Source organism: Kogia breviceps, chromosome 2 (assembly GCF_026419965.1).
Source record: "Kogia breviceps isolate mKogBre1 chromosome 2, mKogBre1 haplotype 1, whole genome shotgun sequence".
NCBI classification, from domain to species: Eukaryota; Metazoa; Chordata; class Mammalia; order Artiodactyla; family Physeteridae; genus Kogia; species Kogia breviceps.
In genome coordinates this window covers 143,811,882-143,834,812 of record NC_081311.1, presented here as the reverse complement: position 1 = coordinate 143,834,812, position 22,931 = coordinate 143,811,882, and the positions used below count along the sequence as shown (strand labels likewise).

Sequence of the window (22,931 nt, the reverse complement as noted above, 5' to 3'; positions counted from 1 at the left end):
GTTTTCATTTTAGCCTTCCCAAAATATTCTAAGAAGTTAAGCCGGATAATAATTGTAAATCAGACACATCAACTTAGTGTTGGTTATTTATGAAAGTGACTTCATTTTTCCAGCGTATCATTATCATTGCTGCCGGCCCCCAAAAGAAAATGGCAGCAGTTTTTTTCCTAATAATAAAATGTATTTATTGCTTTGTGTATACAAGCACTTAACTTTTAGGTTGGAGAAGGGGAAGTAATGTCTTCTATTTTAATTACTGCTTTGATTGTACCTAAAAAGTTATGTTTTTCCTTGTAACCCAATGAGAAATTGGTTAGACTTGCTTACGACTTTCATGTAGCTCCTTTTAATTGAAAGCAATGTTTTCATAAATATCCCAAAGAACAAAGTATTCTTCTTAATTTTGCTTGTGAAAATAATGACTTCTGATGCATGTTAGAAATGGGCTAGTCCCACTTTTCCTGGGTGGGCGTGGAGGTGGAGGTAGGGACAGCTAAGAGACATGTTTTAAAATAAAACTTCTCAGGGAGATCACCTCTGTGCTTTGTGACCACCTAGAGGGGTGGGATAGGGAGGGTGGGAGAGAGGGTGATGCAAGAGGGAAGAGATATGGGAACATATGTATATGTATAACTGATTCAGTTTGTTGTAAAGGAAAAACTAACACACTATTGTAAAACAATTATACTCCAATAAAGATGTTTAAAAAAAAAAAATAAATAAAATAAAATAAAACTTCTATTTGCAATTAATTTAAAATAGGAACACTCATAGAAAAGAATGAATGATTACCTTTCCTTTCAAAACACACGTTAACATTACCCCTTAATCCTATCAATAGAATATAAATAATATCAGCTATTTATTTCAAAAAATAGGTTTCTGTGCTTTTTAGATATAAAGCACGCATGTTTTTTAGAGAAATCAAGCCCAGAAAATCTGAAAGTAACCTCAATTTAGTATTCTAATAGAAATACTTGATTAATAAGGACAGAATGAAATATGATTTGCATTTCTCATTCCTCCTTTCATGTGTTTATTCTTCACTTATTAACTTGAAGAATTGGGAGGGGGCAATGTGATTTAATTGTAACATAAAAATAACCTACCAAACCAAGAGATGCAACAAATGAAATAATCTTTTATGGAGTTTTTTTTTCACTTATACTGTAGAGCTTCCCTGAAATTGAACTATATAGGAGTTATATGACTTTAATAAATAAGTATGAAAACCAAATAAAGTCTTAATGGCAACCTGAAATGTTGATATATTGCTAGTCCCTGAAGCAGCAATTTTCAGAGCAAGCACAGAGCTGGTATATTGCACTGTGAACGTAAGGGTATAACGATACTTCATTTTAATGACTTTACCCTATCCTTTGGTCTTTTGAAGGACTTCATATCCAATCCTGCCAAAAAATTTGGCCTTTGAAATTTATTTCTAAAATTGAGCATAATATATTGTCCCATAGTTTTAATCTTATCCAGATGTAAGAAAGAATATCAGTTTAGGAAACATTTCCCTTCTTGTTAAATACCTAAATCTGAGCTCAGTCATCTCTTTATCCAGTTTTCACCAAGTCACAAATAAATTAGGCATTTGCTGATGTGTAAAATGGGAGATAACTGCAAACATTCAAAGGAAAAATGTTAATATTAATATCAGACCATTAGTGCCATTCAGATGTTTTGATATTCTGTGGATGCATCCAAATTTTACTGTTTTACCTTCTAGTGGATTTCCACTTACTTAGGAAAGAGTGTGACAAAACAAGAATATAATGGGTAGGTTTTACCACTGCTTTTTTTTTTTTTTTTTTTTTTTTGCCTCCCACCGCTGCGGCCTCTCCCGCCGTGGAGCACAGGCTCCAGACGCGCAGGCTCAGCGGCCATGGCTCACGGGCCCAGCCGCTCCACGGCATGTGGGATCTTCCCGGACTGGGGCACAAACCCATGTCCCCTGAATTGGCAGGCGAACTCCCAACCACTGCACCACCAGAGAAGCCCTATCACTGCTTTTTAAAAGTCCTTGCCAAATCACATATAGATTTCTGTAACAGTAAAATATAGCAGAACCTTTTAAACTCAAGTATATACAACAAATAATAGGTACAACATACATTATTGAAAAAGAGGTTGAAAATAGCAAATTCATCTTCAACCCTGAAAACAATAACTCAGCGTACATGGTGTACTGCTGGTGAAAAGTGGTATATATATCACTGAGTGGGAAGAGCACAGGCTGGGAGTTAGGATGCCAAGGTTTAAATCTCAGTTCTACCAGTTTCTGGCTGAGCAACTTGAACAAGTCATTTAGCCTCTCTGAGCTTCATTGTCTTTGTGAAAAGAAGACACTGGGGTAGGTTGTTACTAACAGCCATTTCCAGCTGGATCTGTGACTTCTGTGTACACAAAGTATGAGGCACATCAACATTTTTAGATAATGAAGCTCTGCTGACTTTTATACTTTTAAAATGTTATGTAAGAGTTCTTCCAGTTTAGACGAATTGAATAAATTTGTTTTATTCCTCACAATAATGATAACAAAAGACCCTGGACAGAATATATACATCAATTATCAAAAGACTGTGAAAGTTGGGTAAAAGAAGGAAGGCTGATTAGGGACCTCAGGACTCAAGGAACCCAGAAGCAAGTTGCCTGGTGGTATTTTGGATTTTGGGATTTTTTTTGAAACTCGTGTGTATCCCAGCCTGAGCGTTAAAGATACCCACAACCCATAAATGCCAATAGGCACAGACAAATCCCGAGAAAAGCTGGCTCTTCCTAGCCAAAGCCCTGGGAAAAGGGCACCCAAGCTGGACAGAAGTCTTTTAGCCGTATCTACCGTTCTCCAGGTGAACACCATGATAAAGCCACATTACTAGCCCTACCCACGGACTTCTGCTGGATGCTTCAGCAGAAGTCTGTGGGTAGAACCCTGTTTTCCATCCCACTCTGCAGTAACAAGGTTGCACTTCTCTCCTGTGAGTCTGTGAGTAGAGCCCTGTCTTCCATCACCATCTTGCAGGAAGAAAGTAGAACCCCTCCTTGGCTGAGACTGTGGGTGGAACCCTGACTTTCATCCCCCCGCCTGTAGTAGAAGCAGCACCCACTCAGCCCAAGTCTACGGGCAGAGCCCTGTCTTCATCCCTGACCTGCAGTAATGAGGCAGCTGAGACCATGATCGGAACTCTCTTCCGTGCCCTCCCTGCAGTTCCATGCAGCACAGCACTCCTCCCCGACCAGGTTTGTGGGCAAACCCTGATTTCCATCCCTACCCTGCAGTAATAACTAGGATATGGCCCTCTTCCCTCCCCAGAATGTAGGGTAGAATCCTGCCATTTGAGTAACATACAAGTTTGGTAGGCAAAATAACACTGCAATAGCATTACAAAGGCTTTGTAAACTAGTTTGACATTTGAAACACAGCCTATGAAAGTGTGCCAGCATGTGCATTCTAAGTCTAAACAGGTTAACTACCTGCTAAAATTGAAAATTTCAGTAGGAACCAGAGTCTTATAACACTCAAAATATCCAGGATTCAGTTTAAAATTACATTTCATACCAAGTACCAGGAAAATCTCAACTCAGATGAAAAAAGACAATCAACAGTCGCCAATATTGAGGTGACAGAGATGTTGGAATTATCAGACAAGGAAAGCAGCTATCATAAAAATGTTCTAAGAAGCACTTAGAAACACTCTTGAAACAAATGAAAAAAATAGGAAATATCAGAAAAGAAATAAAGATATAAGAAAGAACTAAATGTAAATTTTAGAACTGAAAATTTTATTAACAAATAAACCCACGGGATGGGCTCAATGGTAGATACAATATGTCAGAGGAAGGAATCTGTGAAGCTGAAGATAGATCAGTAGATATTATCCAATTCAAATGAGAGCAAAAATAGATTTTTAAAAGTGAACTGAGCTTCAGAGACCTGTAGAACAGTAACAGAAGATTTAGCATTTGTGTTGTTGGAGTCCCGGAAGAGGATAAAGAGTGAGAGGCTGAAAGATATTTTAAAAACTGGTGGCTGAAGACTCCCTAAATTTGGTGAAAGCAGTCAGAGAAAAATGATGTACCTATTTGGAGGTACGTTTATGTAAATGAAATGTATAAAGGACAGTGTAGATGAGGAAGCAGCTATAACCCCAGCGTCCAAGTCCTTTTCAGGACCTGGCATTCACATCTGATGAACACAGAATTGGCCTAGAAGTCAGCTTAGCTCCTGACCTTAAGCTGATTATGACAATGCCTTACAATGAACCCTGGGGCACTACCTAGGAAAGGCCTCTCAAAATGTTTCATTCTTCTAAATAGTAACAGAGTCATGGTAAACAATTATAATTTACTATGTATAAGCATTTTATGTGTATTAACATTAAAGCCTCACATTAACATAATAATAGAACCTAATAATAGATCTAATATTAATGGATAAATACTATTATTATTCCCATTTTATATAACTGAGGCACAGAAAGTTTAAGTAACCCCCTCAAAATCACACAACTAATGGATTCTAGATCTAACTCTAAATTACAGAGGTTATACAAAACATTAAAATTTCAGGGGAAATGAGGTCCTTTAAGTGGCCATTGCCATTGAGTTGCCTTATAATTGAATCAGAAATCTTATTTATATCTAATATAGAATAAAGAGGAATTTGGGGTTTGGGTTGTATATTCATTTGGACATTATTTAACTACACAGAACAGTGTTGGGTCATTTCTGATGGTACAGATCGAGCTCCTTGCCCTGGCAGCCTTTATGTATTCAAAGAAGCACCTGTTCTTCTTTAGTGGTGACGATGTTTGGACACCATTAGCATGGGCTGTGCCATTGCCAGTGCTGTTCACTTACACACACATGTTCAAAGACTCAGCTTCCCTCTACACCTAGCCTGTTTTTGCACGTGGGAGATGCTCAGTACACATGACTTCTTCCCTTAGAATCACCACAAGCCTTAAGTTCTTTTTTCAAGTTGGTAATATCTATATATTTAATGAAAGAACAATTCTACTGATAAGTTTTGGCTAATTTTCCTTGTCTTTGTTAACTGTTACTGCCATATATATAACTAGATTTCAGCTTTACCAAAAGTCATAATGATGATGATGATCATCAGTATTTGTCTAACATTTTATAATATGCAAATCACCTTGAATGCATTGCCTTATTAATTCTCATAACAATTCTGTGAGGTAAATGTCATGCTCCCGTTTCTGCCCAAACAGCAAGCAAAACTGAAGCTTACTCAAGGACCACAGACAGTGGTCGTGGGACTGTTTGGTTTTCAAATCCATTAAGACCTGGCTATAAATTGTGTGTACCTCAGTTGGACTGGATTTATGATAGGTCAGCATCAAGTTTTCATGAACTTAAAAACAAATGGGTAATATTTTGAACAAACATACATAAAGGTGACATTTATTGTTAGTTAAATTATTCAGGTATGGTCCATGTCTCTTAGGTCCAATTTAGCAAAATATTTGTATTCCTCTCTATTTCTTCTAAAATGCCATTGTGCTCTTCTTGTTGAAAATAAAATACCTCAAAATATTAACTAGAAAATATTTGGGTTCTCTCATCTTAGAAGCTATAACCCAATAAAATGACAGAGCAAAGGAACAACTTCAGTAGAGGCAATATGGTATAGGTGTTAAAATCGTGGACTCTACAATCTTTGTAGGCTTGAATTTCAGCTCAGATGTACTAAATGCCGTGGGTAAGTTACTTAACACGGACGTGCTTGGTTTCATCAGGTTTATGAAAGAGAAGAATAAAAGTACCTGGTTTATAGAGTTTTCTGTAAATAATGTAAAGAACTTGGAATAGTGCTTGGCATTAGTAAGCTGTAGATAATAGTAGTAACAAATAATAACTGGCTATTTTTAGCTACTAGATGTATTTCTATATTCATTATCTTATACGTATATATAAAGAGTTAGGAGTAGATACAAACATGAGCAGCATCAATTTAAGAGGGCCCTGGGATACTCTTACTTTTGGAGGTTCAATTCCACCTCATATCAGATTTATTAAAATGCAGTTATATCCACATTGAATATAATTTTTTATATAACTTTAAAGAAATGGAACTTTAAATTTTTAGTTGGCTAGTTGGTGTAATATTACATTTTGTAGACATTTAATTGAACACTTAACTAATTTTGTTTGGCCTGGGTTGGTGTTCTCCTGAGATCATACAGCAAGTAAATGACAGAACGTGAGCTAGAATTCTAGTCTTCTAACTTAAAATCAGAATTTTCCTAAAGAATGAGAAGAATGTTTCCCCCACTCTGCAGGCTGGAAGCTAGTCCCCTTTTAAACCTAATTCAGGTTGGAGTGTCTTGCCAAAATAAACACTCCAGAATGCTCAAAATTCTGAAAATAAAAATGAATTTTTCCTTTCTTTATTCTTTAGATTGTGGTTTGAATGTTCATAAGCAGTGTTCCAAGATGGTCCCAAATGACTGTAAGCCAGACTTGAAACATGTCAAGAAGGTGTACAGTTGTGACCTGACAACACTCGTGAAAGCCCACATCACTAAGCGGCCCATGGTGGTGGACATGTGCATCAGGGAGATTGAATCTCGAGGTGAGGCGTTTCCAGCAAGTTTCAGAGCAGTCGTAACTCACTGCACAACCAGGTTTTCTTCTGCAAGTTTAGGGGGAATGATTTCAGATAACAAATGATCTGAAAGTCTGAAATCAGTTAATAGGTAATTAACCAGCATGATTTCAAGGTACATTTAACCAGTTATAAGAAATATGCTTAAAGTATATTTATGGTTGATGCTTCCTGTCTATAAAAGTTGATATGTAGATACCAATTCATTTTTCAGTTTTTATATTTTTTCTTAGGTCCAGAAAGCAAAGGTATAAATGTTCTGTTTAAAACTATCCTAGGCCAAGAAACCATAAACCAGAACTGCATGCAGCGTAATTATTCTTTGCCACTTGGGAAAAACTGCTATATGCCTATTAATATAGTTTATCTTAGTCTTCTGTTATGCAAAAGAATTTATGGTGTAAGGGGGGTGATGAAATAATTTCCCTTAAGACCTAAGGTATTTGATCTAGTTAGACAAAATGATGAACCAAATTACAGATATTCAAGTGACAGTAGGTCAGAATTAAAGAACTGTGAGTGAAATGGTTTTATTTTAGGAGAAAAGTACGAAGAGGTTTCTAAACATGTATATTTCATCATTCTTCCTGACACATTACTTCGCCAGCCTAAAAAGTATGAGAAGTTAAAATTTGAAGAAAAGGCATAATTCCAAAGAAACTAATTAGCTTCCCTGCTTTATTTCTACAGGTCTTAATTCTGAAGGACTGTACCGTGTCTCAGGGTTTAGTGACCTAATTGAAGATGTCAAGATGGCTTTTGACAGAGGTGTGTTTTCCAGCAGGTTCATTAACTTAGGACAATAACTCTCTGCCAAAAAAGGCACAATTTCTTTTCTTTTTTTTTTTTTTTTTTTTTTTTGCGGTATGCGGGCCTCTCACTGTTGTGGCCTCTCCCGTTGCGGAGCACAGGCTCCGGACGCGCAGGCCCAGCGGCCATGGCTCACGGGCTTAGTTGCTCCGCAGCATGTGGGATCTTCCCGGACCAGGGCACGAACCCGTGTCTCCTGCATCGGCAGGCGGACTCTCAACCACTGCGCCACCAGGGAAGCCCAAAAGGCACAATTTCTTATGTGATTCTTTCCATTATTTTTCTAAATCATTAATGATTATTATGCCAAATGAAAAGACTTAGCTTATAATTTTTATTATTTTTTCTATTAGTTGTAAGTATTAAACTGTTCAATTTCAGGGTGAGAAATAAGCATAAAATTTAACTGTATTACCAACATTTGAGTATCCAAGGCTGGTCCACGTTCACCAAAATGTATACATAGCAGTTAAATTTACCAAGAACCATGGAGAAAACAGTGGAGGTGGATGGTAGGGGAGGGAATCTAAGTCATTGCAGATCTCAGATTTTCCAGGTTACGGTGGCCCACCTAACTCTGCCTGCTGTGCATGCCTCCCCGGCATCTTGTTATCAAAGTATGAGCTCATGTCAGGGCAGGAATCTGAGAGGAACTGGGGACCTCCTGGCGTCAGACCTCCCACTGTGGGAGGAAGGACCCAGCCAAAGGAAAGCTCGATGGGACTTCTTTTAACTAACGTTTAAATTAAGGTTTGTTGCCATGGTTCTCCAATTTGTCTTTGTTTTGAGCACTGGAATAGGTGGTACCAAGGAACTGTAAACTTGAATACAGGAAGTGAAACAGAATAGGAGTTGCGATCGTAAAGAGCCTCTTTCCTTTGCAAGTACATATTTCTAGTTCCATTACACTCCCCTCCCATCACAGACCTCTTACAGCCAACAGAGACAGAAGACAAAATACATGAGATATTATTACCAACCCAGTAGGAGGAAATCTAGGTAAGCCCACATATTTGATAAGATTGAAGAAAATGATGTGAAGTAATGGCATCAGGAACAACCCTGAATCTACGCCAGATTGAATGTTAGGCATTTCTTTTTCTCTGAAAGGTACCAACTGAGCATGTCCATTCCCAGCCACTGGCCATGGGAGATTTTCCATATAATCCCTCCTCTCCTGCCCCTGCCCATAGTTTCCTCTGTTAACATCTCTCACTCATACAGTACATCTGTTATAACTGATGAGCCAACATTGATACCTTATTATTGACTAAAGTCAGTAGTCTACATTAAAGTTCCTTTTATGTTGTACAGTTCTGTGGTTTTTGGCAAATGCAAAACATCATGTATCCACCATCACAGTGTCATACAGAACTTTCACTACCATAAAAATCCCTACGCTCTACCTGTTCTTCTTTCCCTTCCTCCCCTGAACTCCTGGCAACCACTGATCTTTTTACTGACTCCATAGCTTTGCCGTTTCCATAATATCATATAGCTGGAATCATACAGTATGTAATTTTTTTCAGGCCGGCTTCTTTTACTTGGCAACGCGTATTTAAAGTTCCTCCGTGGGCTTCCCTGGTGGCGCAGTGGTTGAGAGTCCGCCTGCCGATGCAGGGGACATGGGTTCGTGCCCTGGTCAGGGAAGATCCCACATGCCGCGGAGCGGCTGGGCCCGTGAGCCATAGCCGCTGAGCCTGCGCGTCCGGAGCCTGTGCTCCACAACCGGAGAGGCCATGGCAGTGAGAGGCCCGCGTACCGCAAAAAAACAAAACAAAATGTTCCTTAAAGTTCCTCCGTGTCTTTTCATGGCTTGAGAGCTCATTTATTTTTATCACTGAATAATATGCCTTTGTCTGGATGTACCACAGTTTCTCTGTTCACTTATTGAAAGACCACCTTGCTTCCATTTTTTTTGGCAATTATGAATAAAGCTGCTGTAAACATTTGTGTGCAGGTTTTTGTGTGGACAAAAGTTTTCAGCTCCTTTGGGTAAATACCAAGGAGTGTGATTTCTGGATTATATGGTAAGCGTTTGTTTAGCTTTGCAAGAACCTGTCTGTCTGCCGAAGTGGCAGTTCCACTTTACATTCCCACCAGCAACCAAAGAGAGTTCTTGTGGCTCCACATCCTTGCCAGCATTTGGCGTTATCAGTGTTCTGGATTCTAGCCATTCTAATAGCTGTGTAGGAAAGAGGCTGCTTTTTTTTTTTTTTTTTTTTGACATTTATCATGTTTTATTTTATTTTTGAATACGTTTGCTTTTTTTTTTTTTAACATCTTTATGGGAGTATAATTGTTTTACAATGGTGTGTTAGTTTCTGCTGTATAACAAAGTGAATCAGCTATACATATACATATGTCCCCATATCCCCTCCCTCTTGTGTCTGTCTCCCACCCTCCCTATCCCATCCCTCTAGATGGACCCAAAGCACCAAGCTGATCTCCCTGTGCTGTGCATCTGCTTCCCACTAGCTATTTATTTTACATTTGGTAGTGTATATTGATACAGCCACTATGGAAAACAGTATGGAGGTTCCTTAAAAAACTAAAAATAGAACTACCATACGACCCAGTAATCCTACTTCTGGGCATATACCCTGAGAAAACCATAATTCAAAAAGAGTCATGCACCACAATGTTCATTGCAGCTCTGTTTACAATAGCCAGGACATGGAAGCAACCTAAGTGTCCATTGGCAGATGAATGGATAAAGAAGATGTGGCACATATATATAGTGGAATATTACTCAGCCATAAAAAGAAATGAAATTGAGTTATTTGTAGTGAGGTAGATGGACCCAGATACTGTCATACAGAGTGAAGTAAGTCAGAAAGAGAAAAACAAATACTGTATGCTAACACATATATATGGAATCTAAAAAAAAAAAAAAAGTTCTGAAGAACCTAGGGGCAGGACAGGAATAAAGATGCAGACGTAGAGAATGGACTTGAGGACGTGGGGAGGGGGAAGGGTAAGCTGGGACAAAGTGAGAGAGTGGCATGGACATATATACACTACCAAATGTAAGAGGCTGCTTTTCAATCATTAAAAATCTTTCATAAGCTAAATGGAATAAAAGAAATCTAGTATAAGATCTAGCTCAGAGTAGACACTAATTAAGTCTTTAGTAGATGAAAATTCAGCTGTTTTAACAAAGTACTAAGTGCAGGGGGAGGGCAGAGGGGGCCACTTGAAAGAAGGCCAGCTTTGCTTGAGAGTCATAAGGCCCAGCAACTCTAAAATTTCCTCTACTTTATAATTTTTTCTCTTGTTATCTCAACACTCTAAAGTTTTGTTTTGCTTTTTCACTTCTCACTACCCCTCCTTCCCCCAGGGCTCAGTCAAGATCTAACGTTAGGTGTGGGAACCTGGGGTGAATCAAAGGTGGCCTCTTGTGCTGGGTCTTTTGTAAGTTGGGAGGACCTCAGTTGTTATTTTTCACATTCTCTGTTTATTTTAAAAAGGAAAAAAAAAGTAACCCCACATTATTCCCCTAGGAATTCTCAAGTACTCATGAAATTTAAAAATATTTCTGTTAACCTCAGTCATCTCGTACTTTTCCCCCTCCATCATTAAACATGGAAAAATAAGTAACTTCAGAATATAAAATTCAAAAAACTAGATTGTCTTTCACGGAAAAAGTTATATATATTTAAGCACAGTGAATTTGATGTTAAAAACTGAAGCATTGGGGCTTTCCTGGTGGCGCAGTGGTTGGGAGTCCGCCTGCCGATGCAGGGGACATGGGTTCGTGCCCCGGTCCGGGAAGATCCCACATGCCGCAGAGCGGCTGGGCCCGTGAGCCATGGCCGCTGAGCCTGCGCGTCTGGAGCCTGTGCTCCGCAATGGGAGAGGCGACAACAGTGAGAGGCCCGCAAACCAGAAAAAAAAAAAAAAAAAAAACTGAAGCATTACTCATCTTTAAAAACAGTATACAAAATGTTATTTGTTAAAAGTGCTATAAATCCAGATATTTACTTCTGTTTCTTTTAACATCCTTCAAAGATGGTGAGAAAGCAGATATTTCTGTGAACATGTATGAAGATATCAACATTATCACTGGTGCACTGAAACTGTACTTCAGAGATTTACCAATTCCACTCATCACATACGACGCTTACCCTAAGTTTATAGAGTCTGCCAGTAAGTATGAAGGCATGCATTTGTAACTTGACAAACCACCTCTTCTTGGTAATCACATCTCCTGTTTTTTCTGCTGAGTATCTTGAATGCATTTTATGAAATATTTCTCCCTGGCGTCTCTCCTTGGCTAATACACTCACAAGAATTTTGAACTCTTCTCTAACATAGGTTGTTTATGACTTCTACCATCAGAAGCATCTTTGCAACGTATTTTCCAAAGTAAGGCTTATACCAGTTCTCTTAGATATGGACCAGTACTTTTGTAAAAGAAAATAAAAATAACTAGAAAAATAAAATTGAAAAAACGAGACCAACTATTTGTTATTAGATTCAGCAAGTGTGAAGATTACTCTGTCAGATAGCTATAAAATATATAAATTCTTACTCTCAATTTCTGTCCTTATCCTGTGACAGGCCATTAATAAGCAGTTTGCAAACTGGCACGGGTTCATAGATTATACTTTAAGGAGCACTATTTTAGATCAAAAAGTTATTTTTTAAGTTCTAGTTAAGATGAAAATGAGAAAAAGCAAAGGTTCATTTGCTAAATTTTATTTATGGTGCAAAAATCATACCTGTAGTTTACACTTGTTGTTTTAAAGAAGGGAATTCTTAACAGATTTTAAGTGTTGGCATTACCATTTTTTAGAAAAGATAGGCTATTTCTGTCATTTACTTTTCTCTCTTAAAAAACCATATGCTGTGTTAATCTTTAAATAATAACATCACTTCCTTAGTAACACTGATTTGCTTTCTGATTTTGAAATTTCACAAGTTACAAACTTTCTTTTTTCTAACTTTCAGTTTCCCCTTCAGAGCTTGTGTTGAGAATTTTTGTGGTTAGTTCCATGGAGCCCTGATTTCTCGCGGGTCAGCTCAAGGTCTCATGTAGAGAACAGCTGTGAGAATTACAGTTTTTTTTTACAAACTTTCATGTTAGAAGCCTGAAAAGACTCTAGATCTCTTCCATGGGAATTGGGGATTCAGGGCAGATCGTGAAAATTGTCTGAGGGAGCTTACGGGTTCTTCTTTGGTGGGGCAGAGGTTTCCTCCCCAGAGATAAGTCAGATCGCCACTAACCTGGAAGGCACTTGACATATACCTGTATCGCGAAGGGCTGCTCAGACCTCGGTTTGCTCTGACCCCCAGCACAACTCTGGGGGCTCCACTGGATGGCGTTCCTGCCCCCTTGTTGCTTACTAGTAAAATTGAAACTCAACTCTGTGGCTACCCCAAGGGCATCCGATTAGCACAGGACAGAGCCAGGATTCAAACCCCGGGTATGAATGCTACATAACCCCTTTATCTACTTAGAAGAAAAATCTAAGCACTTCTTATGGATTTTAAGGCCTTTTGCCCCACACCCCCAAACTACCTCACCTTCTTTCCCCACACCCACCTGAGTTGCTGAGGACAATCTCCCCTCTTTATTATTCTCCCAAAGCGTTTGTCACTGTTCTTGGGTTTGTGTCTGAAACAGCCCTCCGGTGTGAAATCAGCAAGCCCCCTTATGTCACCCCTCAGAGAGCTCTTGAAAGCACATCGTAAGAAAGAAACTTTCCTAAATCAAGGTAGAAATTCCATTTCCTTCTAATATAAAACTGTTTTGATGTGTGACATCAAAAACCCTGGCATAATACTTACACACAATATAAACGTTTACTGTACCTGTTTGATACTGATATCAAAAAGTTTGTGGAACACTGTGTCCTTGTAACATGTGTCTTTCCTAGTAGTAGAGTCTGTTTTATTCTTTAGATGCATAGATACAGCCATTCTCTTATCTGTATAAGCAGATAAGGAAGATGAGTGAAGCTAAGATTCATAGAGCATATACTAGGTGTCAGGAATGGTGCTAGGCACTTTACACCCATAATGTTATTTTAGAAGAAATGAGATGTTACAGGTGTAAGTAAATTGTCCAGGGTCACATGGTGAGAGGAGGCGGCCCTGGCATTCAAACCCACATCTGTCAAAGCCATGCTGTCTCCACTCTACACACAGCCTGGCTCGCCTGATGGAACGGGGTACAAAAGGCTTAAATGGAGGAGGAAGATAGGAGGGGAGGGGCGGAACCCTTTCCAAACAAAGGGCAGGGCTAGCTCACCCCTCCCGATGAGCTTTTTGTATCTCAGAACTTTTTTGTATCTCAGCCACTAAAACAACTGGGGCCGTGTTTTTCAGGTCTCAGGTGTCTGGCATTTATTAGCAGCCCTTGCCAACAAAAAAATCAGAGTTTGTGTTAAAGCTTTCTCCTGCAAAAGCTGTTTGAGCTCTGCTCTTGCAGCCTCCCTTGGAGAAGCTGCTGGGTGAAAGCTGGAAGGGAGTGGTGGCAGGAAATGAAAAAATGGATTCAAGGGTGGAGGAGGCCAGGGCATCCCAACAAAATCTTGAAGAGCTTCATGATCCCCTGGAAACTCCCTTATGAACCACCTAGAAGCCTTGGTCTACCCAGCAGTTCTTCCTCATTCCCTCTCCCCAGTGAAGAAATTGGTGCCCTACAATACAAAGGCCCAGAAGATAGATGCTTCTCACAGGCCGTGCTCAATAACCCAGCATGCACGGAGGCTTTCCAACCACCGTGAAAACAGCACTGCCACAGCTGAGCTCCTGGTCAGGCTGAATGGAGAAACCTTCCTCTGGCCAAGGAGTCTAAGAGCTCTTCCCAGAAGATCTTAGAAAAGCTACATGACTCAGTCAGTGTGGAACCTTGAGCGAGTCAGATCAACTCAGAGAGAAAACCCAGAGTTCTTTGTCCTTAGCAACTTAAAATGTCGTGAAGAGAAGCCTGGTAGCTTGCCGAGTTTCCCCTCAGCTCTGCCACTGATTCACCCCTTTTGCTTGCCTAAGTTTTATTCTTCTTATATTTGAGTTTCTCTGTAAAGAATTAGACAATACATTCTTTCAAAGAGCTTGTAACTAGATCTGATGCAGGTTCAGAGCGCTCATTTCCTGCCCTCACAATGTCCACATCCCCAAATCCTCCAGACCTTCCCTGGACCTCGCAGCCATAGGCCGCCTTTCTCCCCTGGATTCCCATCGCGCTTGGCTGGGCTTCTTTCACAGCCTTGTTCCTTCCTGCCAAAGTTATAGTCGTGTCTGGTCTTCCCTAGTAGACTGTAACTTCCTCAGAGGCAGGGGTCCTCTCCTGTTTGTTTTCCCTCAGTGCCCAGTCACGTAATAGGTGCTCAAAAATATTTGTTGAGTTAACATAATTTTATATTAATAACCATAGAATCTTAGAGTTTTTAGATACTCTAAGGGGTCACATAACTGGACTTTCTTCTACAGCACATTCTTTTTTAAATACCCTGTAACTGCAAGATCACTGCTTCTCTAGGCGGCCCGTCTGCTGGTGGACGGATGTCCACTGACAGATGCGCAGGGAAATCTGCCTGCTTTTAACTCCCTCCTATTGGCGGTGGTGCCAGTGTCACCCTCTCCCATATGCAGGCCTTTCGTATACTTGAACAACTGATGGTGGCCATTCATCTCAGAGTACATTCCACTGTGTCTGTCTCGCTCTTAAATTATGCTGTGGTTTTCTTAAGGCTAAAGATTTATGTTCTCTGAAGAACTGATCATGGGCAAGACTCTTCTAAGTGGGGAAAAAAGAGAAATGAATTCCAGGGAAGATTTTTTGTCAATTTAACATCCATGTATTCAAACGCATTTTGTCATATGTTCCCAAATTTATTTCTCCAGTCTGGACCTCTCCCTAAACCCCAGATCAATCCGCAGTCAGTACGTTCACTTGGACGCCTGAAGGACATCTCAAACAGAACTCTCGATCTTCCCCCCAGACCTCCTCCATCTGTGATCTTCCCCATCTCAGCTGATTGAGGCTCCATCCTTCCAATTGCCTAAGCCCAAACCTTGGCTCATTCTTGACTATTCTCTTTTTCATACATCCCTCATCAAGAAACCCTCTGGACTCTACCCTCAAAATATACCCAGAATCCAGCAACTTCTTAACCACCTTCACTGCCACCACCTGGTCTAAACGAGTGTCATTCCTCATCTGGATTTTTGTAATCATGACCAGAGTGGTCTTTCTGTTTTCACTCTTGCCCTTCCACAGCCTGTTTCCCACGTGGCAGCCAGAGGAGCAATACTGTGAAAAGTGTATGTCAGATCCTGACCCTCCCTCACGCAGAACCTTCGCATTTCTCTTGGTAAATGCCGTGTTCTTAGACTAGCCCGCAGCGCCTGCCGTGATAAAGTGCCCTGTTACCTCTCTGACCTCACCCCCGTCTGCTCCTCTCTTCTCAGCCTCCTGCAGCCACACTTGTCTCCTTGCTTCTCCTCAGACGTTACAGGCACACTCTCCCCTCAGAACCATGGCACAGATGTCCCTCTGCCTGGAACCATTTTCACCCAGATCTCCATGCGTTTCATTCCCTCCCTCCCTCAAAAGTCTGTACATGAGACTTTCTTTCTCATTAAGGCCTATCCTGACCATCCCATGTAATATTGCACCCTCGCAGCCCTCCCAGTGTTTCTTACCCTGCTGTTTTCTGCATAGCGCTCATTCTAATCTAGTATAAACTGTAAGATAGAATATTTATTTTCTGTTGCCTCCAGTAGAAAGTAAGCTCTCTGTGAACAGGGAATTTTGTTTCTTTGCTAGGCCACCTACACTGTCCTTAATTTCACACTATCTCCAGAGTCTCCTTACAAAGATTAACTATATACTGAGCCTGCGTGTCCGGAGACTGTGCTCCGGAACAAGAGAGGCCATGACAGTGAGAGGCCCGCGCACTGCGATGAAGAGTGGCCCCCGCTCGCCACAACTAGAGAAAGCCCTCGCACAGAAACGAAGGCCCAACACAGCCAAAAATTTAAAAAAAAAAAAAGATTAACTATAGAAGTGACAAGGAAACTAAGTTACTTTTTTTCAATTTCCAGAATACTGTAGTTTCAAATTAATTAGTCCAATCATAGAAACTATAGCTAAGTAAAAACTAAGTAGTAGTTTTCTATAGTAAATGGATTTTCTTCTGTGCGTTCGGGAAATTAAATGATTGGATTTCAGTATCTGAGATGTTATTGTTGTTATGAATTGGCACTTTGAACCTTAAAGCCGCATGGTTCAAAGACTATGCATTATTTATCATAGCAAAAGGCAAATAATACATTCTTTATTGCTAAGAAATGAACCAAGAACTCTGGGGAAGCTTTGGGCAGAAACAGTAAAATGGCCAAAGTTTCTTAGAATTAAAAAGCTTCAGTCACTGTTCACATTCTGAAATTTATCACATCTGCTCTGCCAATGCTAGGAACTTTTCACTTTCATCTTATATCAGTTTTTACCTGACTCCAATATACTGCCATTGAGTTGGTTTGTTTTATAAATTAGAAAGAGTAGGATTCTTGGTCTTGTGTCTAAAATGTTGTATTCTGGTCAGATATGGCCTTCCAGCATTTCAGGGCTGCTAACCAGCCCTTAAAGGCAATTGCCCTGAAGCCCAGCGTTTAAAGGCACCCCATCTTCTTGACGTTTGGGTAGAAGCAGAAATGTGCTAAGGTCCTCTTTTTGAGAGCATGCAATTCCGAAGATGTCTATTGTTTCTGAATATGGAAGTGATTGATGAATTAAACGCAGTCTGTGACCTCAAAGGAATGTGGTTTTTTGGCCAAAACAGAACTAAAATATCCAAATGAAGATTGTCCCCCTCAAAGTTTACACCTTTGTAAGAGTCACATTTATTTCAGGGATCCTGTTGTCACTCAGAACATTTGGAATTGCTTTCAAAGTCTGTACTGCATTCTTCTGAATATCTTAAGTAGAAGAATTGTGCTTTGAGAGTAGAATTGACTTTTTTATATAACAAAATAATTTAAAACTAAGTCTAATGAATAAAGGAAGTAAATATTGGATGATACATTTCTCGGTCTACAAAGAAAAAAGCATGAATATCAATTAATAAAAATTGGGCAGGGCTTGCAGTGGGCACTGGGCTGGCATCTCTTGTATACCATTGCTGAAAGGAGATTTTCAAAATATTTTGAACAGTGCAATATTGTTTCAATATGTCTGTAATGTTCTAAGATGACCTTATTTGAATATATGTTTTTAATCCTTGCATACATTTATGTGTCTAAATTTTTTATAGTTACATCCTATACATCCAATATCCAATTTTCATATTTATCAGACTTTAGGACCCTCAAGTGAAAACACTGGGTGCCCTCTCCAAAAGTCCAAGTCCAAGTAAATGATATTGCCACAGTGACACTAAACTTTTGGAAATCTGAGACTTGAACCTTAAAAATACTTTCCAAAGCTGTGGGCAAGGACCTGTGAGAAAGCACTTCTTGTCAGTTTTAGAAGATCACCACAAGAATAGAATTAAATGGGCCATCAGTTTTAGAAGATCACCACAAGAATAGAATTAAATGGGCCATTTGTACCAGTTGTCTATTAAAGTTTCTCTCCTTGGTATTCATCTTGCTACTGTAGAAATTATGGATCCCGATGAGCAATTAGAAACCCTTCATGAAGCACTGAAACTGCTGCCGCCTGCTCACTGCGAAACCCTCCGGTATCTCATGGCACATCTAAAGAGGCAAGTTCCCAACTTGGACGCTTATACTTGTACCACATCCGAATGTTAAGAATCAAATGAAAGCAAAGGTGAAAGAAAGGACAAATGATCTATTGAATGAATGAACAAATACATAGGTATCTTGTCTTGTGTAAAATCGCACACATTGAGAAGGAATGCTAAAAAAAATGCACTACAATACTGAATGCAGGCTTGATTCCTACATAAACGTATTTGCAGTTCAAGTATATGTTCCAAATATGTTAGAAGTACCAATATTCTGCCAAGGACATTCATTAATTTTTGTGGAAAGGGAAAAGGTTGCAGCTGTAAAGACACTAGTGTTAGTATAATAAAGCAAGAACGAAGCAACTTGCAAGGAAGCTCACTTATGTCTTGCTCCAAAATAGGCACTTCAGACTTGGCATTTTAGATTATTGAATTAATGTTGCCAACATTGAAACCTGCTGTAAAAAGTGATGGAGTAAAGTAAGGAGTAAAGAGAAGAGTGGAAAATAAGATATTTCAGTTACTTCTGGTTGAATGTTTTAAAGTGATTGATGGTGATATAGCTTTATTTCCCCTCTTGGTCACCCTCCATCTCTCCCAGTTGAAGCAAGGTTTTTAAAATTATATGACCAAGTTTTAGTGGCTTTAGGATTTCCAAATTATAGTACCAGTCAGAAACAAACAAACAAACAAAACAGCAGAACTTGACATCTATTTTGTATGCCTTTAGGTGCGAGTTACCCAGAAGTGAATATTTAACGCACGGTGCTTTTAAGGATTTACATGGTTTCCCTCCTTAAAAGCACCATGAGTTAAAACTTTTTAAAATATGCTTCACTTGTAAATTCAAGTTTGCTGTGTATGTGGATGCAGTTAAGAACTCCACGCTAAAACAAAGGAATAACTCTCAAATTATAGTCTCTGTGCCTTTGCTGTAGCAGTAAAAAGAATATAAATATGCTCCCTGATGAGGTTGCTTAGCTTGAGCCATTTCCTATTAATATGGCTACCACTCTCTCCCTAACTACTCAATAAACCATTCAACTTGGCAAAAATGCTCTATAGGAAACAAGATCTCGCCAAAGTGGAGGGAGAGCTGATGGAATTATCAAGATGACCCCGTCCCTTCCCTGTTTTACAAACACACCCCTGCAGCTCTAGGCTGTGGCAGGCGAAGGCACAAATAGAACTGACTCCACACGGGCCAGCACATCAATTCAGGCTTCAGCTCCAGTGATCACCAGAAGTTTAAATTTTCTACTAACATCATTTACGTTAAGGAAAGTCAGTATTTTGAAGTTAAGGAGAAGTGCAGAGAAATAACCTAGCGAAAGAGCTGATCAGTGGGCACAGACCTTTACTGTGAATCTTTTGTTTTAGTGCTTCAGCATGCCACAACCCCCGTAGCCTACGTGAAGTCACCCTCCCTTCCTTATATTTTTCAGAGTGACCCTCCACGAAAAGGAGAATCTGATGAATGCAGAGAACCTTGGGATTGTTTTCGGCCCAACCCTCATGAGATCTCCAGAACTAGACGCCATGGCTGCCCTGAACGACATACGATATCAGAGACTGGTGGTGGAGCTGCTTATCAAAAACGAAGACATTTTATTTTAAATTTTTAGTTTGAAGGAAAAAAGAGATGTTTTACAGATGAAGGAATGTTTTATAGTAATTTAATTGGCTCTTATAGCTGAATTATTTCTTGGTTAGAAGTTTGGGCATATAACCAGATTAAAATGAAGGAACTTCCCATTGCTTTCATAGCACTGCTCCGCTGTCCTCGTAAAACAGTGAACACATGCTTTCCAGTTCTAGTAGTCCTGGGTGTTTATCACATTAAGAGAAACTCAAGCTAGTGCATGATTAGCCCCCTGTTTGGCAAGGGAACCCCACACAAAGGAGACACCAAGCCTGCGCCACCCCTTCGTCCTGGGTCGCCTGTGGTTGTAGTCCAGCATGTTTCACAGAGTAACTCTGTCGTGACTTTGCTTTTGGGTCCTGCGTCACTGGTTTCTGATGCTTCCATAAACATGCACACAAATGGAGAAACCAGCACCTCTGGCTGCCGCATCGCCATAGACTATAACATATGCCTGCTTTTCTCAAATGCTTTATTTCTGGTTTCTCTTAGTTCTTCTCTAGCATAGTACTTTCTTTCCAGCAAGAGCAAAAATGTGTTTTCAGATTTGTTACTTTAGTAAATTATCTCTACCAATAAAAAAGTACAACGCAGAGCATTTTCTGTTAAATTATTATTGGTTTTCAGTTGTAATTTTGTGTTTTTATCTGGCATGCAGTTATTAATTTATTAAATTTGGCTTTTAGAAATCAAAAATATTGATAGCTCACTTTTTTCTCATGACTGAGAGTATTTGGGAAAATGTCTTTGGCCATTTATTTAACACTGAGTACACCCTCTCACCTCTTTTGTTTACTGTTGAAAGTTTTGCGTTGAGCTCCTAATAATTTAAAACTTCTTAGAAATAGAATACCCATTCACTGAATTTATTTTTCTTCTTGCGTACTCTGGCAAAAATCTAGAATGTTTTCTCAACTTTTTGGGGCCGTTGGGAGGGCAGGCAGGAGTTCCTTCTGGAGACATCAGAAAAAGAAAAAGGGCCAACTAAAAAGAATGACTTTTCTAAACGCTCGGGGTTTGTCAGAGATGCATGATGTTGACGTGCAGTTAAGTTGACCACACTGCCTGAGGGGAATCTCAGGTAGCAACCTGACAACTAGGGAAGGGTGTTCTGCGCACAACACGAGGTCCGGAAACCCAGGCAATGGGCCTGATACTGTCACTAGCCACCCACCATGGCTTTGAGCTAATGACCATCCAGAGTCTGTTTCCTTATCTGTCAAATGAGCGCCCTCCCAGAACTAAAGTTCTATCCTGCTTTAAAAACTGGAGAAAAAAAAAAAAAAAGTGGGACTTCCCTGGTGGCGCAGTGGATAAGAATCTGCCTGCCAATGCAGGGGACACAGGTTCGATCCCTGATCCAGGAAGAGTCCACATGCCGTGGAGCAACTAAGCCCGTGTGCCACAACTATTGAGCCTGCGCTCTAGAGCCGCAAGCCACAACTACTGAGCCCACATGCCACAACTACTGAAGCCTGCACGCCTAGAGCCCATGCTCTGCAACAAGAGAAGCCACTGCAGTGAGAAGCCCGTGCACCACAACAAAGAATAGCCCCCACTCGCTGCAACTAAAGAAAGCCCGCATGCAGCAACGAAGACCCAACACAACCAAAAATAAATAAATAAAATAAGTAAATTTATTTGGAAAAAAAACTGAAAAAGTAATACAAGACACATTTCCATGTTTGCCATTTCTCAAGACTGTCTCAAAGATAACGGAAACTGACAGAAATATGGAGTTTTTCCATATTTTTACCCTTAGGCTATAGTAGGAAGTTGATCGTATGTTTTATTAATGTCTATATTCAGAAAACTGTGGTGGTGCAGTTCATTACAGCTATCTCCTCAACCACAGTCACCCATATGAAAAATGTCACTGGGGCTTCCCTGGTGGCGCAGTGGTTGAGAATCCGCCTGCCGATGCAGGAGACACGGGTTCGTGCCCTGGTCCGGGAAGATCCCACATGCCGCGGAGCAACTAAGCCCGTGAGCCATGGCCGCCAGGCCTGCGCGTCCCGAGCCTGTGCTCCGCAACGGGAGAGGCCACAACAGTGAGAGGCCCGCATACCGCAAAAAAAAAAAAAAAAAAATGTCACTGCACTAAGCAACATGGGATATATAGATTAATAAAGTACAGAGATTTGTTTTATATAATACAGACATTTTCTTTAAAATGGAGGTCACTGAAAAGCACTAAACACTAAGGGGATGCTTTTGACTCATGAAACACATTTGTCAGGGAAATCTGATCACATGGGTCTGTCCCTGGGTTAGGTACATCTGTTGAACTGCTACTACGTACTCAGGACTGAAGTTCATTTTGTACAAAGTCCTTTTAAAGGAGAATTCAGTTGCCTTATTAGAATATAATCACCCGAATTTTTTCCTGAAAGTAACAGATATGGTTGACTTCAGAGCAGGCACTTACTGGAATTACAGGTGTTATCTATTACAGGAGCAGTGCCTGATCATAGAAAGTAAGAAGCAGGTGTTCAGATAAAATTCTGAGTAAGTCTTCAGACAAGGTTACTATTTACCAGGTTTGTGAACAAGTGCACTGGGCATGTTTTTTTTTTTTTTTTTTTTTTTTTTGGCAGTACGCGGGCCTCTCACTGTTGTGGCCTCTCCCGTTGCGGAGCGCAGGCTCCGGACGCGCAGGCTCAGCGGCCATGGCTCACGGGCCCAGCCGCTCCGCGGCATGTGGGATCTTCCCGGACCGGGGCACGAACCCGTGTCCCCTACCTCGGCAGGTGGACTCTCAACCACTGCGTCACCAGGGAAGCCCCACTGGGCATGTTTTTAAACGGATGTGTGGTTCATTCCCCCAGGACGTGCGGATACAAATCACAGCTACGTCATCGGTGAGCACCTTTGGACTGTCGGGTGACACTTCTTGAAATGAAGGAACAATTTTCAGTCACTTAGGGAGGCTCTTACTCAATAATTTTCCAGAGTCTTTTATACATATCTTTCTAAGACTACTTGGAGATTTCTCAAATCGTGACCTTTTATAAAGTGAGGCAGAGGCTTCAACTTCCATCCCGTCAGGAGTGGGAGAAGGGACCAGTGAGCTGCTCCACCATCACCCACAGATTTGGCAGCACTGCCGATCCTCTGCCCTGAACATAAAGTCCAT

The 22,931-nt window shown here is 40.3% G+C and overlaps 1 protein-coding gene across 10 annotated transcripts in view; it reads left to right on the top strand.

The window, feature by feature from the left end:
• The window catches only part of CHN1 (chimerin 1), a 193,196-nt gene extending 172,808 nt beyond the window's left edge, over positions 1-20,388 (top strand). For 8 of the 10 annotated variants that reach the window (XM_059055309.2, XM_067026327.1, XM_067026325.1 and 5 more), the window contains 5 exons: positions 6,431-6,604; positions 7,328-7,405; positions 11,459-11,596; positions 18,060-18,165; positions 19,599-20,388. In XM_059055309.2, the coding sequence (XP_058911292.1) occupies positions 6,431-6,604; positions 7,328-7,405; positions 11,459-11,596; positions 18,060-18,165; positions 19,599-19,770 (668 nt within the window). In that variant the 3' untranslated portion in view covers positions 19,771-20,388. Of the gene's footprint in view, positions 1-6,430; positions 6,605-7,327; positions 7,460-7,695; positions 9,399-11,458; positions 11,597-18,059; positions 18,166-19,598 lie in introns of those variants that run through there. The other 2 variants (XM_067026332.1, XM_067026331.1) reach the window with 2 other exon arrangements.
• Positions 20,389-22,931: the final 2,543 nt, after the last annotated feature.